Genomic DNA, 18,856 nt, shown 5'->3' with positions numbered 1-18,856 from the left:
GAATACTCTGCACCAGAGTACTCCTTTAAGTCTTCTAAAATATTTACCCGTAAATCCCTTTCCTCAGACACTAAGGTTATGCCTATATCAAATATTCTATTTTCTGCCCGAGGGCTTTTACGTCACAGGTGCATTTTCTTTCACTTATCCACATTAAAAGGTCAGTGTCGAGTTCTGACTTTTTCTAGTTTACCTAAATACTTTTCTATTTGGTGTATCCCTTCAGGAACATCAACCCTGTAACAAATCTTTGTGTCATCAGAAAAAAGACCAATACCGAAGCATCGAGACTGTCTGCAATATCACTAAGCTATTAAACAAAATGCGTTCAATTACACATCCCTGAGGTCCTCACTGGTAACAAGACCTTGCTCTGAATATACTCTATTGACTACAACCCTCTGTGTCCGCTACATCCCCACCATCTATTTTATTAAAATGTATCCCCAGCACACAGAATAGGAGATAACTAACTGATCGGTGGAGGTTCAACAGCTTGGATCCCACCGATGGAAGTCAGTTGTCCCAAGTGTGTGACAGCACGTAGGGTCCTGTGGATTGGAGATAACTTAATCCTCATGATATTATTAAGCACAGAGTTTTGGACCTAAAAAAATGTTTAAAAAGATGCAGGTAACATGCCCAAACACTCACGTAGAATAAACTAAATGGGAGGTCCTTACCTTCTACTACTTGATCATAGACTCTCTCCTCGCAGGTGATCACCAGGTCAAAGTAGTCCTTGCAGTTCTGGAACCTCTCTGGTCGTGGTTTGATCCTCTTGTTTCTGTCCAACATGTGTAAAATACCATTCTGTGTATATCTGAATTTTATACCATTAAGGATCCTTGTAAGTAACAATGTACACATTTGCACTCATACACACAACACATTAGACACAAGGGCCAAGGTATAGCCTGCCAAGGAGCCAGACATTTGAGATTTACACCACCATCAATGCACACGGCCTATGACATCTTATCTGGTGAACTTAGGCTCATGGCATATTTCAAGGCTTGGCAAATAAAAAAATTCTGGATCTTTTTACTGGCATGCTTCCACTATTAGCAGCTGGGAAATTTTCAGTCTTTCAGTTCTTAATAGGAGAAAAAGCTTTTGTCGAAATTTGTGTCAATCTGCTGGAATATAAAATGTGGCCTGAGCCTGGTTTGCATTGCAACCTAATACCATATGCTAAATTATATTGACTAAGGACAATGTTACCTGAAACCAAAACTAGGACCAAATTAAATGAGAAGAACCTTTCCTATAAGATCAACTTTGTCCAGCAATTGGCTAAGCTGGCGCTTCCTGCAATTCGAAACAAAAGCAGTAAGTGTTGCTCAACTGGCCAAACCCTTTAAAATCTGCTGCGGAAGCAACAGAGACTCCTATGATATATTTCCTCTCCATATCACAGGATAAGTTAGAGAGATTTGGCCTTCAGGACCCTAGAAAAGATGAAATGACAGCCACGGTTGGTGCTCCAAGGACAGCGATTAGTGGTTGTTACTATTGCACGAGAGAGAAGAAACATAAACGTCCACTTGGAGGTTTCTATATGTAAAAAGTTAACATGAATGACTTATCTTTATGTTGTATACAAACATCCACAGGACAGAATATTACCTGTAGAATTTTGCACTAGATTCCTATACATAAAAAGGTGAAAATCTAACCAACTTGTCCGCTACTGTATTATGCTGCAGATCAGCTGCGCTCAGACACAGGTGTGCCCAAAATATAGATTTCTTACTTTGACTTCCTGTCCCGTTGACTTAGACTGGAATGGCAATATACAGGGTTAGCTGCCGGCTCACAGAAACTGCTCTTTACCATGGAAGTGCGGTTATGGAGGTTCAGGGGACTAAGGCCCCCATATTCTAGTGTTTATGGAGGTCCCAGCCCCAAGAGATTTAACACTCACCTATGTATTTCATGGATAATGCCCTGCACCACTGTAGAACTACGGACACTATAAAAAGCCTTTGCTGTTTATAGTCAGCATTGTTTTGAAGATTCCTGCTTGCTGTGAAGTGGAAATGATCTTTCGGGTGTACATACAACAGATGAGGTCCTTCTCATGTCCAGATAGCACAGGTGTGGGGCTTGTATTACAGTTTCTATCAAGCCAAAATCTGCCAGTGTAAGTAAAACATGCCAGAAGTTCATGTTCAGCTCAAAGAGGTTCAGCTCTGATTCATTAGGGGTATTTCCATCTCTGCCTGTGATCCACTATCCATAGTATAGGAAATTAGCTGATTAGTGTGAAGAGGGCTTCTGCCTTAGGGCTCCATAACGGAGGATTGGTGCACATCTTTGCAATAATTACTTATGAGGTGTTAATAGTTGTATTTCACTTAAAAAGGTCCAAAATTTTGTGCCGATTATATAGGGCTGGACCAATTTTTTTTTTTGCATAATTTAAAAAAAAAATAAATCTTCAAATGTCCTGCTTCCTTTTCCAGAAGCAGGACATTTTTCTGTCCCTGCCTATTGCCCATCTATCCCTAACCCCTTCTTTGCCTTTAATTTTTATTTTTTTTAACTATCTTAGAAATGCCTTTTTTGTCTACCTGGTAGTGTGCTCACTTACCAGGCAGACTTCCCCAGCAGGCGCGACATCACTGAAGCCTGCAGGGGGCAGACTTCCGCCCTTAGCACATCTATACAGGGTGCCTCCCAGCTGTTTCGCCACTACAATTCCCAGCTTCCCCTGACAACTATTGGCTGTCAGGGCATGCTGGGAGTTGTAGTGGTGAAACAACTGGATACACCCTGTGTTGAAAGCAATATCTTTGTCACGGCTGCGCAATCCGCTCCCCCCCCCCCCAAAAGAGACATACCCAAGTGCAGGACTTAGCAGCTGCGCCGCAAGTATGTAGGGAGGCGGGGCCAACGTGTGAGCCAATGCGCGCATCCTCTGTGTTCTTAGTGCTCGCAAGCGCAGGCTGACGGCAGACTGCAGCCGGCCACTAGGAGGGAGATCCCTAGTGGCCGGTTTTCAAAATGTAAAAAACTATTTTAATTTAAAAAAAATATACAAATAATCAAACTATATTAGAGATATGTTGTAGTACATAATTACTACAACATAAAAAAAAAAAAAAAAAAAGGTTGATGACCGTGCCCATTTAAGGACCAGGAAAGTTTGTTTTTTCCTCCTCTTCTGAAAGCAAGAACTCAAATTTTGCAGTTGACACCCATATGACAGCTTGTTTGTGGGCCTGTACGATTGCCAGGTTTGGACACCAAAATGATGCAGATAAAGAACAGATCACTGTGTAAAAAAGGAGCCCCAACACAGCTCCATAGATTAGGGAGGGGGGGCGTCTCACTTTTCACAGTGATCTGTTCTTTATCTGCATAATTTTGGGGTACATGGGACTTTTTATCGCTTCTTATTAAATGTTTTCACTAATGTGAGTTATTTAAAAAAAAAATTGTTTGGAGTATAGATTTTTTTATATAGATTTGTTTATTTGAAACATGGAAAAGGGTACTGGGTAATACATTTTTATCATGGAGTATTTGTTTATTTCTAAAGACTTATATTTTTAGTACTCCTATGAGTCCTGAATGTGATGTTCACTGTTAGACTGTATGGCAGTGTACTGTCAAACTGTTAATTATACACTCCCAATGGCATGAATAACAAGAGATCTGCCGTGGCAGTTACAGGGTCCTTCGAAAAGCACAACCAGTTGGCACCCTGTGATCGTGTTGTGAGGGTGCCAGAGACATTATCAAACCAGCAGCAGTCAATAACCACTTAGATGCCATAACCACTCTTGACTGCAGTATCTAAGAGGTTAAACTTCTAGGATAATATCTGATCCTGGAGTGTGCCCTTAACTATCCTGCAATCTCACGTACATGTATGTATGAAATGCATTGGGGCCACCCACTCCAAGTTACCAATGACTTACATGTATGTGGGAATGCAAGAAGGGGTTGTCTCATGTCTATGTCCTAGTATGGACATCATTAAGGGGAGCCCACTCCAGCCCCTTCTCCATTAGCCAGGACATCGAGACGATCTGTATCCAGTGTCCTAAATCTGGAGAACTAGAGTAGCCTTTCTATTACATGGACAAATTCATCTGAATTGCCCTGATGCTGGAGGGGAAAGTCTTTGCTGATCGTGTCTTCTGGCAACACCAGCTGTCTGGCATGGTTCTAGGACTGGGACAGAGGGAGATTTAGAAAGTTTAGATGAATAGCTGTGCAGTTTTATCGGAAATGCTGCCTACAAACTCAGCAGCTCTGTGTTTCCTATATGGAAAAGAATGTGAAGCTCTGGAACAGAAGAATGAAGATCTAGAGATGATAAAATTTATTCAGCACAGAAATTCAGACCTAAAAATAAAATTGTTTAAAAGTTGCACTTACATTTTAGTAAGTGTATATACCTCTCCTTTGTTTGCTACAGTGAACCAAGGGTCTAATCCTTTTTAAAGCTAACCCGTGTGAAATCCAGAATGTTTGTGGATGTAAATAATGGTTTTCATTTACTGACAGCAGTAGAGATTCTAAAACCTGAAAACTTGAAATCAAACTAAATCCGAATCAGGCTTGGTTGAAGGGGTACTCTGGTGGAAATTTTTATTTTCAAATCAACCAGTGCAGGAAAGAAACAGATTTGTAAATTACTTCTATTAAAAAAAAAAAAATCTTAATCCTTCCAGTACTTAGCTGCTGGATACTCCAGAGGAAGTTGTGTAGTTATTTTCACACCACAGTGCTCTCTGCTGACACCTCCTGCTCAGGACAGTTCCTGACATTGACAGAGGTTTGCTATGGGGATTTGCTCCTGCTCAGGACAGAGGTGTCAGCAGAGAGTACTGGGGTAAGACAGAAAACACCACCTCAACTTTCTCAACTGATAAGTACTGGATGGATTAAGATTAACAAAAGTAATTTACAAATCTTTTTAACTTTCTGGAGCCAAAATTTGGTTTTCCACTGGAGTACCTCTTTAACCCCTTAAAAAGGACCAAGCTCATTTTGACCTTAAGGACCAGGCCAATTTTATTTTTGCATTTTCGTTATTTTCCTCCTCGCCTTCTAAAAACCATAACTCTTATGTTTCCATCTACAGACCCATATAAGGTATTGTTTTTTGCATGACCAATTGTACTTTGTAATGAAATCTCTCATTTTACCAAAAAATTTATGGCGAACCCAAAGCATTATTTTTTTTAGGGAGGAAATTTAAATGAAAAACCACAATTTTGTACATTGGAGGGTTTTGTCTTCACACTGTTTACTTTATGGTAAAATGGACATGTCTTTATTCTGTGGGTCAATACAATTAAAATGATACCCATGGCTAGATACTTTTTATTATTTTTGTACCGCTTAAAAAAATCTCAAACTTTTTGTACCAAATCAGTAATATAAAGTCGCCTTATTTTGAACACTAATTTTTCCGTATATGGGGTGGTATCCTTTTTTGCACCGTTATCTGTTCTTTTTATCGATACCACATTTGCATATATAAAACTTTTAGATCACTTTTTATAAAAATTTTCTGGAATAAAATGTGACAAAAAAGAAGCATTTTTGGACTTTAATTTTCTGTTAACGTCATTCACCGTACAGGATCGTTATTATATTTTAATAGTTTGGACATTTACGCATGCAGCAATACCAAATACGTTTATTTTTAAAAAAATTGTTACGCTTTTTGGGGGTACAATAGGAAAAAGGGACAATTTTCATTTTTATTGGTGGGAGGGGATTTTTCACTTTTATTTTTAAATTTTTCTACTTTTTATTTATTTATTTTTACACTTTTGATGTCCCCATAGGGGACTATCAACAGCAGTTGATTGCTGATACAGCCCAATGCATAGGGCATAGCACCGATCAGTATTATTGGCTAACTTATGCTCGATCTCAGACCAGAGCAGAAGACCAGAGTAGACAGCTGGAGGCAGGTGAGGGGACCTAAATGGACATCAGATGAAAACCCGACAGACCCCATTAAAGTCAATGGAATCTGGAAGCTTCATTTTCTGCACCAAACACAATCTGTGACAGACCATGAACAGAGTCTTTGATGCAGAGGTGAACCTGGCCTAAGCAGCTATTTAGTTGCACATGAAGCCCCATGAACCCATGCCCTCTCCCCATTTTACAGTAATGCAATTTGAGCTCCACACCCTCACTTGTTCTGGTTCTTATACAGATAGGAAGTTATAGTTTTCTCTTTTGGGAGACACTGTACCACATTGTATAACTTACTGTACCCAAGTCATCTACATGCAGAGGCTGCTCCTATACTTTGGAAGTTCTAGAGTGGCTGATTTAAGCAGTTGTAGGGATTGTCACATTCTATAGATCCCTATAGATTTGTAGGTGAGTCTTGTGGTTAGATTGGGACAAAAATATTACTAGTGAGATGTAATACTGGCATACCCTTAAAGAGTTCCCCTCTATGGATAGGGTGACTCACTTTTCCACTTTCTTCTCTGACTGAATCCTAATAGCTGGCATAATTTGTGCACCCATAAGGGCAACTCACATGCAAAATTTGGACCCAATCAGACAATATCCTCTGTCTCCACTAAGAGCTTCATGGTTTACATGGGAAATGTGCCTTCTATTGTGCCTACTCAGTTTTGACTAAGGATTATACTGCAATAATCACCAGGGATAATCCAGATGTCCCACGTTGTGCTGCTAAGTTTCAACAATCGAACAACAACAACAACAACAACTCGGACAAGCTTTCACTGCCACAGTGGTCTTTAAATACTTATGCCATATAGAAGGAGGCCTAAATGTAGCCACCTCCACATGGTGGGCTCTGGGTCACTTGATACACTACATCAAGTGGGCAAGAAGCTGCATAAGAACAATTCTCTGCACAAATCAAGGCACATTTCCCATATAAAACTTGTAGTGCAGACAATATTTTGTCTGATCTGAACAAAAATTTTGTACGTGAGTTGCCCTTATGGGTGGGCAACTTCTGCCTGGTATAAGGGTTTGATCAGGGGGAAAAAAAAAAAAGTGGAAAACCAAGGCACTGTAGTGGACAATCCCTTCACAATATAATAATCATCGATAGCGATTAACTATATTTATTGGGGAAGCCTAGAAGTAAGTGTTTGGTTTCCTTGCAGAACCTACCACAGGGGAAAAGCAGCATTACACAGATCCATTTCTTATGACTGAGTTGTCAACAGGCCAGGACCAAAGTGGAAGATGCTGTTTGGAAGATTCTGTACACTCAAGGCCAAAAGAGAAGAATCCAGAATGTCTAAATAGGGTGTATGACAAAGATTTCTAAACTGAACAATCTATAGGGTGCCTCCACACAGACCATGATGCCAATGTCAGGAGGACTGTGAAAGGTTGGGAAAGTCTAAAGAAAGCATTCTACTATGTTAATTCCTGCTCTAAAAAGGTGCATTTATAGGATGGAAATTTTTTATGCAGATTTGTGCAGGTAAAATCCACTAAATAGAGGATAAGGCTAGTGTATGAGGATTTTACAAATCTTACCCACACATGTAAAGCCTGCACCAGATTTCTTTCCTTCCAATGTAGCAGAAGTGAGCCTGGGTTCACACTAGTGTAACATGGATGCATTTTTGGGGATGTATTATGGCCTTCAAAAATGTAACCACAAACATGCTCCGGTGGCAGGATCTGTTTAAAGGTAAGGTCACACGTGCCCTACTGCCCGTTCCTAGAGTGTGCCTCTAGCTTTGCCCATGTGCCCTGCTCACAGTAGCAATCCGCCACTAGGAGCAGACATAGGGCACTGTGAGACACATGCAGATGTGCAGTTCTCCAGACATGGCAGCTGCTCCCCCCTGCTCCCTGAGCTAGGCTGAGTGGCGCTGCAATGTCAGAAGTACATCACGCATGCACCACGCAGCTGGAGGCACACTCTAGGGACTGGCAGTATCGGTCGGTCGGTGGGTGGAAGAGTTTTTTTTTCTGAGGGAGTCAGTTATTGTTACCTGTGGGGAGAGGGACAAAATGTTATAGTCAGTGAAGATCATGGATTCAATAATAATGGTACTCCTGCTGCTAGTGTGAATAGAGCCTTAGCAATCACATTAATGCCAATGCAACAAGTAGCCTCCACTAGCCTAGATCACATTGGCCCTGATTTATCAAGCTGTTTGAGACAATTGGAGGGATCTGCTTTAGTAACCAATCACAGCTCGCCTTTTATATCTTAATGAGCTCTGGTTAAAATTATGATCTGTGATTGGTTACTATGGGAAAATTCAACAGTGTTTTGTTTCTGTGCAGATTGATAAATGCAGTCTCCATTTTTGCATATCTTAGTACAGACTAAATCCAGGCGAGAGCATAAAGCTCCAATAAAGCTTCTCAATGAAAGCGACACTGATAAGACGTTTGTAAGAGGGCATTTTATTGGCCCAAAGCAACATACAGTGAGATTATTCAGTAGCCACTACTGTAGAACATCACATATACAGGGCACATAATGCAGTAATGAAAAACTTACATAGGCCTATATAATATTTATACAGTCAACATCACATGCAAACAGGCAGCCCATCAGACGGACACTGACGCAGTGTGAACCCAGCCCGAGGAAAACATTGGATTTCTCCCCGATGTTGACTATTAAAGCTATACAAGCAGAGAATGTAAAATCATTAGACCAGGTTTATGAGCCATGGGATTCAATTGGAGACTATAAACCGTGCAAAAGTACTTTTACTTTTGTTCCACACTGAATGCCGCAGCACAGCGCTACACAAATTTTGTGTTCACATGCCCCAATACAGGATGTTGTAGTATGGCTTCCTGTATGAATCCCAGTGATCACATGCCTTATTTTTTGTTTATTTTAATATTCAGATACTTTGTTATGACACTTGAAATTTAACTTTAGGGGAAATTCAGCTGATTAGACAGCTGAAGACACAGCCCTGTCTATTTAATAGGTCTCACAGCTGACAATGTATATCAGAGCAAAAGCTAACCCATGGAGGTAGAAAGAACTGCCTATAGAACTCCGACAGGATTGTGTTGAGGCACAGATATGGAGTACAAAGAAATTTCTGCTGCACTGAAAGTTCCCAAAAGCTCAGTGGTCTCCATAATTTTTACATGGAAGTTTCAAACAACCAGGATTTTTCCTGAAACTGGCTCCCAGTAATCAGGAGAGAAGGGCCTTGGTAACAGGGATGACCAAGAACCCAATGGTCACTCTAGCTGAGCTATGTTAAGAAGCACTCCATAATCTGGGCTTTATGGCAGAGTGGCCGTAAAACACACGAAAACCCCCTGAAGTCCTTGAGTGGCCCCGCTAGAGCCCTGACTTAAGCCCAAGTGAATATCTCTGGAAAGACTTGAAAATGGCTTCCACCAACAGTCCTTATCCCACCTGATGGAGCTTGATAATATCTGCAGAAAGGAAGGACCGCAAATGCAGGTGTGTAAGCCATGTGGCAACATATCCAAGAAGACCAAGACTAATCCCTGCCAAAAGGGACTTCAACTACGTACTGAGGAAAGGGTCTGAATACTAAGGTCACTGCAATAGATTTTCCTTAAAGCAAAAAAAAAAAAAAAAAAGAGGCAGTATGAAGACTTTCACAATGCACCATTTCTGCAGGATTTATGGCCCCAAATCCATGAAAAGAATACAACAGATTTAACACCACCCTATGGTCCCACAGGGCAGATCTGCTGCAGATTTATGCGCAAAATCTGCAGATACAGTTGCCACAAAGTAGATGGCATTTGTATATGTCACACCAAAAACCCTGCACTTCTACTGCGCCACTGGTGCCTCATGTATCGTGCTACCGTTGTCTGTCCAGATTATCTTCCTTCTTATGGTCAACTTGTCACACTGCAGTTTAGCCAGTCACCAGCCAAGGCGGGACATCACTGTTTCCAGGGACTAGCTTAACTGCAGGGTGACCAGTCAACCACAAGAAGCAGAAGAAACACAGTGAAGGTCAGGAGCGGGATATCAGTAAGAGCTGTCAGAGGAAGTCCGTCCAATATTGCTGGAAAAAAAAAATCGTTTATAGATAGATAATTATAGTCATGGCCATAAATGTTGGCAACCCAGAAATATTTCTAGAAAATTAACTATTTCTCACAGAAAAGGATTGCAGTAACACATGTTTCCCTTTGTGTTTGAAATAAACCAAAGAAAACGGGAAGAAAAAAAAAAAAGCTAATTGAACATAATGTCACACCAAACCCCAAAAATGAGCTGGACAAATTTATTGGCACCCTTTCAAATGCGTGTAAAAAGATTGTTTCAAGCATGTGATGCTCCTTTAAACTCACCTGGAGCAAGTAAAAGGTGTGGGCAATATAAAAAAAAAAATAAAAAAATCACACCTGAAAGCAGATAAAACAGAGAGAAGTTCACTTAGTCTTTGCATTGTGTCTGGACAATAGAAAGAGAAGAGAATTGTCTGAGGACATGAGAACAAAAATTGTGGAAAATTATCAACAATCTCAAGGTTACATATCCACCTCCAGAGATCTAGATTTACCTTTGTCCACAGTGTGCAACATTATTAAGTAGTTTGCAACCCATTGCACTGTAGCTAATCACCCTGGGCATGGAAGGAAGAAAAATATTGAAGAAAAGTTGTCAACGCAGGATAGTCCGGATGGTGGATAAGCAGCCCCAAACAAGTTCCAAAGATATTCAAGCTGTCCTGCAGGCTCTGGGAGCATCAGTGTCAGCACGAACTGTCTGTCGACATTTAAATTAAACAAAACGCTATGGCAGGAGACCCAGGAGGACCCCACTGCTGACAGACATAAAAAAAAAAAAAAAAAAAAAAAAAAAAAACACATTTTGCCAAAATGAACTAGGTGCCTTGAATGTGTGCAAGGAACCATGAAATCTAAGGATTACCAACGGATTTTGGCTCGCACTGTACATCCCAGTGTCAGAAAGCTGGGTTTGCATCCGAGATCTTGGGTCTTCCAGCAGGACAATGACCCCAAACATACGCCAAAAAGCCCCCAGAAATGGATGGCAACAAAGCGCTGGAGAGTTCTGAAGTGTCTAGCAATGAGTCCAGATCTAAATCCCATATAACACCTGTGGAGAGATCTAAAAATTGTTGTTGGGAAAAGGCACCCTTTTTTCCAGTATTTATAGAATCTCTGTTTGTATCTAGTCTGCATACTGATCTGAAGAAAGGGGTGGCTCCCCCAAAACGCGGAATCTCAACTTGTATAGCTTTTTTATTGCTTTTATTGGTTTTATTCATACGCAATAAAATCCACAAGCTTTTACAATATTCCACCTTGGATTTTGGTTTATTCCTACATCTCCACGGAACCAGCAGCGCCATTTGCGAGGTCTTTTTTGCTCTTTTATGATCACCTACTCTCTCCAGGAGATGGTTTTTACCTCACCTGTTACCTCAGGCTCAGCAGCGGTTCCGGCTATTTTGTAACCCATGCATTGGGTTGATATACAAGTTTAATACTTGCTCTAAGGTGAGCAGTTACTACCTAAGGGGCCTGCAAGCCCCGCACCTACTTCCCTTCTTTTTCCCTCAACCACCCAACGGTATCACACGAGGCGCCCTCTCCAGTCTTTTTTTTCTCCCCATACAGGTTCTCTACTTGGCCACCCGCAGAGGTGTGTTATTGGGACCTAGGCAACCATGTTTCATCATTCATCATCCATCCTCATCCATCATCATCATCATCCTCATCCATCATCATCATCCATCCTCATCCATCATCCTCCATCCTCATCATCATCATCATCATCATCCTCATCCTCCTCCTCCTCCACCACCTCCACCACCTCCACCACCCTCCTCCGATTTCAAGACATCAAGGCTTCACAGAAGAGCCCACCTCTTCAAGACTCTCGTCACCACGGACAATACAGAACCTACTAGGGACCTTCAGGATTCCTCTAACAAAGGTAATGTCTCAGCTACTGACTTCGAGGACATGAAGTCCTTCTTTGAACTAGAAAGACTTTCTTTTGAAGAGACACAACACCAATTGGATGGTGCTTTTCTGGATATGTACCTTACAGAGGACATTATTCCAAGAGGACTCCGATTGCACCCCCTACTCTCCTTCACCAATGATAACGCTTTCTGTAATGACTGGGAAAATGCACTAAAAATCTGTTCTAACACATTACTGAAATTATGGGGTAAACGCAACACCCTGGTTAATGACATTTCAGAAAGAATAGACATGCATTAACTCTCTCAACAAATACAATCACTTTCCTGAATACAGGGAATGGCACACCTCTCTCAACAATAAGGTGCACAAGTTGGAGAGGGATGTCATTTCCAAAAAGATCCATAAACTTTCCAGGGATCGCACCGATTACCAGAATGGCAATATCAAATACTGGGGGGAAAAAAAACAGCACAATCCAAGAACCTTCGCCAAGACCTTCACACATCACACCCCCAGAATGCTGGGTCTACACAACCCATGGTTCCTGATCAACCCCACAAGGGCGCCACCCATAGGCATCCTCCCAATAGGGCACACCAACCCTGTCCCAACAACGATAGACATTATCAACATCCAAGAACATTCAATGCTTCCAATCACCATAAAAATAAGTCTAAACCGCAGCCTTCCACCACCACACAAATCCACACTCCACGCAATCGTTTCTCAAAACGGATTGCCCATTCTGCTGCCACCACCAGCACTATCCCCCCAACCAGACTGAATACGCATTACACTACCACCATAACACCGGTCAATTGCACACGGCCCATCCCCCCTGCCCCCTCAGTCTCGATCATTTCTTCACCCAAGTCACCAGGCAACAACAATGCTAACAGCAGAGTCTCGCAGACGTCAATCTCCCTTCAGCCTTTACCAACAGCCATCTCTTCTCATCCTGTTTCCACGCAGGATATTCTAACACAAGATCTACTTGACCTCTTGGAGCACATATCTGACCCACCACCCACCCTTCCCTCTGGTAGATTCCGTACAGACTGATAATTTATTTGAAGATTCCCTTACTGTGGTTACCACCCCAGTTACCCCATAGACGCCTTTCTGTACATCAGTTTTTTACCCATGTCAGCACTCCACATGGAATCGAAGATACCAATAGACAGAACTCACCAACCTTGGACTCCATCACCAACGACACCACGTTATTTTTTTAGGGCTTCCTATCCTAATCAAAACCCCTCCGTTACTTGTGAACCAGATAGATTTTCCCCCCCCTTGGAGCAGGTTCATCTAGCACCACACCTGGGCACAAAAAGAAAAAAAACCAAGAAAGAGGGGATGCAGAGGAGGGTCCAGTACCAAGGAAAGAAAGGAAACTAATAAAAGAATACTTCAAGGTAAAACCAAAGAACTCAACAGAGTAAAAATCTTCAACCTCTCCAAATACACACCCAATGATGTTGAACAGTGTGTTCTGGCTAAAGGATTATCTTTTTGCCCCACATCCAAATCCAATAACTTTGACCTCTTTCTTGATCTTAATTCTTTCATACGAAAACTCACAATTGAAAGTTTTTTTAGTCTCAGACTCGAGTGGGGTCTCCCCCACCACCAATAAAGGAGTCTCTGAACCTCCTGTTCTTGTACCACCTTCCATCACCACGGGCTTGCGTCCTAAATCTAACTTTTATCCTCTCCATGCAAAAGGGAGCTTCATAGATGCATTCTCTTCCCTGGTACAATCGGACTTTGACAACCTCACTAAGAAGTCTACACAGTACAACCGTAACTCCAAATACAATCTGACAGCAGCAGAAAGATCCGCCATCAAATCCCTATCAGATAAACACATCACCATTCGTCCAGCTGATAAAGGCGGAGGAATAGTACTCCTTGACAGAGATGACTACATTGTCGAGGCCACCAGACTACTATCCAATACTGCCTACTATTCTCCCATATCACACAATCCGACCAAGGCCTTCCATGAGGAACTCACCACTCTTGTCAATTCAGGTCTATCGCGAGGAGTATTAACAAAATCCGACAGGGATTATATTCTCATCACAGAACCTGCTCTTCCGCTGTTCTATTACCTCCCAAAAATTCATAAAAACATCACTAACCCACCCGGTAGACCAATTATTTCTGGCATCAATTCCATTTCATCAAACCTTTCACACTATATAGACTTACGCCTGCAGAGCCATGTTACCACCCTCAAATCTCATCTGAAAGACACCACAGACTTCATTAAATTAATCCTGGAAATTGAATGGAAACCGGAATATCTGCTTGTTACCCTGGACATCACTTCACTATACACCGTTATTAAACATGAAGCAGGAATTAAGGCAGTCTCCCATTTCATCTCCAAAGACCCATCTATACCCTCGGCCCAAGTGGACTTCATTCTACAAGGACTCCACTTCATCCTGACAACTACTTTGAGTTTTTGGGTCAGCTATACATACAGCACACCGGGACCTCTATGGGGTCCAAAGTGGCACCCAGTTTCGCGAATCTGTTCGTGGGACTCTGAGGAAATCTTTGTGTACCCTCATCTTTTCTCTAAATGCATCGTTTATAGGCGCTATATAGACAACATTTTTATTATCTGGAAAGGAGACAGATCTAGTCTAAAACAACTTCACCACTCATCTAAATTCCAATGACTGGTAACTCCACTTCACCCAATCCGTCTACAGCAATAATGCAGAATTCCTGGATGTACTGGTTTCACACGATGGTCATTCACTTTACACCAAGACCTTCTTCAAACCAGTAGATGGCAACAGCTATCTTGGATTTGATAGTAGCCAATTTAAGAAATGGCTCACTAATGTACCATATGGAGAATGTTTAAGAGTATCAGAAGGAACTGCACAAAAGACAGAAACTTTATATCACAAAGTAACATTCTAAAGGCCCGGTTCAAGGCAAAGGGCTATCCCAGATAGTTGGTGCAGTCCTCCGATAATAGTGCTCTCTCCCTCCAATAAATACTACCACGGAACGGACCACTACATACAGCCAAGAACATTACGCTATCAGGAAAATCCTAACCAAACACTGGCCAGTCCTACTGCAGGATCCCTACCTAAGAAGCAATCTTCCATCCAAACCTCCGCTTACCTTCCGTAGAGCCCGGACACTACGGAATATCATCGCACCCAGCAAACTCACAACCACGGTACTGCGCAATAACCCTTCCATTTTTCCCACGTTAACAGGAAGCTTCAAGTGTGGTCTTCCACGATGCAAGTGTTGTTCACACATTTCACATAACTGCCAATCATTTTCCTCCTCAGTTACCAAAGAAACCTTTAACATCAAATCATTCCTCAACTGTGGCTCCCGGTTATTTCATTTACCTCTTACAGTGCTCCTGCAAACAGCAATACATGGGTAGGACCATAAGGCGCTTTAGGGAATGCCTGAATAAGCACCGCAGCAACACCACACGCGGCTTCCTACTCCACAGTGTTTCGCGTCACCTCACTGAGTACCACCGGGGTGATTTCAGCAATATTAAAGGTTACCCCCATAGAACACATCAATAAGGATGTCAACCAACAATACAACACCCTAAGACGTGAGAACTTTTGGATTCATACCCTGGGCACCATCTCACCAGGGGGTCTCAACAAAATGATTGAATGTAACCTTTAACCCTCGTACGCATCCATCAGACTAATCAACCCTGATCCACCAATAATTCTTCTGTATTTACCACAAATTTTACTCTATCCACCCCATCCATCAAAAATTCTATACAAACCCCAATATTCATTTCATTCTATTCTACACCTTCACATGCATGTTGTGGTACATGTGCATTATCACCCTTATGCACAAGAACACACTCTCACATGTACACTGATACTCAAATGTGTATGGTTTCATTCACATACATGCGCAGTAGTACATTGGTCCAGCTCTACATGTATACTCACATGCATCTCTTGCGATGCATGTGCATTGTTACTCATGTGTAATTATACAACTATCTAGTACAGCTGTCCTGCTATATGGCTGCCAAACATATGCCCACACATGTCTTTCGTGACACATGTGCATTACTACCCGTATGCTCATGTATATACAAGCATAATTCCTTATCCACTTTTCATCTCCTTGGCCGGATTCCGTGCCCCCCCCCAATATAATATATATTCATGCTACCTGAATTAGTACCCCCACTCCAGTAGCTGTCACCCAATATGTACATGCCATGTACCTCCACTCCATGTCCACAGTACCCAGGTATGACCACTAGCCCATCTTCCCAATAATTGTCATCACACTCTCCTATTTCCTTTCTTAGCCCTCTCATGCTCTGTATCCCCCCATCCCCCTGCATCACTCTCCCCCAAATAACACACTTCACTCTTATTTAAATCAATTTAATCATTTCTAGATATCCTCTTCCATCCCCCTGCAGTTCTTGCCAGCTTACACAGAGCTACACAGTTAGATGCAGCGCACAAAGCTGTCAGCATACCACTGACAGCTCTCCGTGATCACTGCTTCCTGATTGGCCGCACCAGCCACGTGACGCACGCACCTTAGCAACGCGTCCGTGGCAACTCCCCCCTGACGCGCGCCCTCGCATTACACATCGCGGCCGCTGTCAGAGCTATTCTGGCTCACATCTGGACCCCGGATGTTTACATCTGCGGTCCGGATGTGTGGCCTAATACTGCCAGACATCGGCAGCCTCATCTTTGAGCTACACACTGAATTCCCTGTCTAATAACATATGGTCCCCACTGTTACCTATACAAGATGGACATTCTTTGATTACATTCGGTTTCTGTGTTTTTCCTATTGTTTCACATGTATGTAATTTGCATAACTCCGCCCCCTAATGTACCTGGCGCCCTTTTTTCCAGTATTTATAGAATCTGTTTATATAGTCTGCATACTGATCTGAAGAAGGGGATGGCTCCCCCGAAACGCGGAATCTCAACTTGTATCGTTTTTATTGCTTTTATTCATTCGCAATAAAATCCACAAGCTTTTACAATATTCCACCTTGGATTTTGGTTTATTCCTACATCTCCACGGAACCAGCAGCGCCATTTGCGAGGTCTTTTTTGCTCTTTTATGATCACCTACTCTCTCCAGGAGATGGTTTTTACCTCACCTGTTACCTCAGGCTCAGCAGCGGTTCCGGCTATTTTGTAACCCATGCATTGGGTTGATATGCAAGTTTAATACTTTCTCTAAGGTGAGCAGTTACTACCTAAGGGGCCTGCAAGCCCCGCACCTACTTCCCTTCTTTTTCCCTCAACCACCCAACAGTATCACACGAGGCGCCCTCTCTGGTCTCTTTTTTCTTCCCATACAGGTTCCAATAAGAGAGACCTGGAGCAGTTTGCAAAGGAAGAGTGGTCCAACATTCCAGCTGAGAGGTGTAAGAAGCTTATTGATGGTTATAGGAAGCGACTGATTAGTTATTTTTTCCAAAGGGTGTGCAACCAAATATTAAGTTAAGGGTGCCAATAATTTTGTCCAGCCCATTTTTGGAGTTTGGTATGACATTATGTCCAATTTGTTTTTCCCCCCCTCCTTTTTTGGTTTAGTTCCAATACACACAAAGGGAACAAACGTGTATAGCAAGACGTGTTACTGCAATCCTTTTCTGTGAGAAATACTTCATTTTCAAGAAACATTTCAGGGGTGGCAAAAATTTTTTGGCCATGACTGTTAGAGAGATCTCTATCTATCTACCCATCTATCTATCCACATCTATCTATATCAATTAAAAAGTCCCATTAAAAAAAATTAAATAAAAAAATGGTACCGACATACCATACTGAAAACTACAGATTACATCGCACAAAAATAAGCCCTCACAAATCCTTATAAAAATAGTAACTTTGTACAAAAATTACTATGCTTAAAGTTGTTCTCCGGACACCTTTTCACACTTATTTTTAAGTAGTAAAATAAACATACGTAATATATATATATATTTTTTTTAATTGTATGGACCTAAAGAATAAAAAAATATTTGAAAATGTTGTTTTCTTTAAATTTTGCTCCACAATATTTTCTTTGCTGCTTTCACCACAAAAGCTACAGTGAATGTCATTACAAAGTACAATTGGCCCAGCAGAGAGAGGGGGAAAAAATAAATAAAACTCGGGTCTTTAGGTGGGAAATTAAAAGGTATTATGGCTTTTATAAATGAAGATGAGAAAAATAAACTGATGTTTATAAGCCCTTAAATGGAATGTCACACCATTTTATAAAAAAAAAAAAAATAATAAAATAAAAATGTTCTATCCAGATAAATGAAATGCTTTATGTATTTAGTTTTAGGAAAATTTAGTTTTAATGTTATTTATTAATAAAGTGTGTACTGGGGGCTGCCATTAGCCTCTTTGTGGTGTGTCACTTCACAACACCTACACAGTTGCTTTATGGCAGGCATAGGGCATAAGAAAGTTAAGACAGAGTGTCTCAAATAAAAGCATTGACTGCTTACTGCACATGTGCATAGCACAGGCTAGGTGAAATGAAAGGGGGAGCCCGCACCATTTTCTTGAAGCCCCTGAGGAGCAGTGACCTATCAGACATCTAGCATGTTCTTTACCATTCTTCAGACAACAAAATGGTGACAGTGGAATTTAAAAAAAAAAAAAAATACACACCACCTCTACTTTTACACAGAGGAGGAAGATAGACAGGCGAGGACCAATTGGCAGCAGTCAGACAAGTTGCTTGCTTTCACCAGATTCCTAATTTTAGCTCTAGAGATGAGCGAACTTACAGTAAATTCGATTCGTCATGAACTTTTCGGCTCGGCAGTTGATGACTTATCCAGCATAAATTAGTTCAGCTTTCAGGAGTTCCGGTGGACTGGAAAAGGTGGATACAGTCCTAGGAAAGAGTCTCCTAGGACTGTAAT

At 41.6% G+C, this 18,856-nt stretch overlaps 1 protein-coding gene across 1 annotated transcript in view; it reads right to left on the bottom strand.

The window, feature by feature from the left end:
• Positions 1 to 18,856, bottom strand: part of SSU72 (SSU72 homolog, RNA polymerase II CTD phosphatase) — an 80,373-nt gene that overhangs the window by 8,354 nt on the left and 53,163 nt on the right. Inside the window, exon 3 of the mRNA XM_056544639.1 lies at positions 684 to 823. Coding sequence (XP_056400614.1) covers positions 684 to 823 — 140 coding nt within the window. The remainder of the gene's footprint in view (positions 1 to 683; positions 824 to 18,856) is intronic.

This window comes from Hyla sarda, chromosome 10, assembly GCF_029499605.1.
Source record: "Hyla sarda isolate aHylSar1 chromosome 10, aHylSar1.hap1, whole genome shotgun sequence".
Taxonomy (NCBI): Eukaryota; Metazoa; Chordata; class Amphibia; order Anura; family Hylidae; genus Hyla; species Hyla sarda.
The sequence above is the reverse complement of the archived record's forward strand: the minus strand, read 5'-3'. Positions and strand labels throughout refer to the sequence as shown.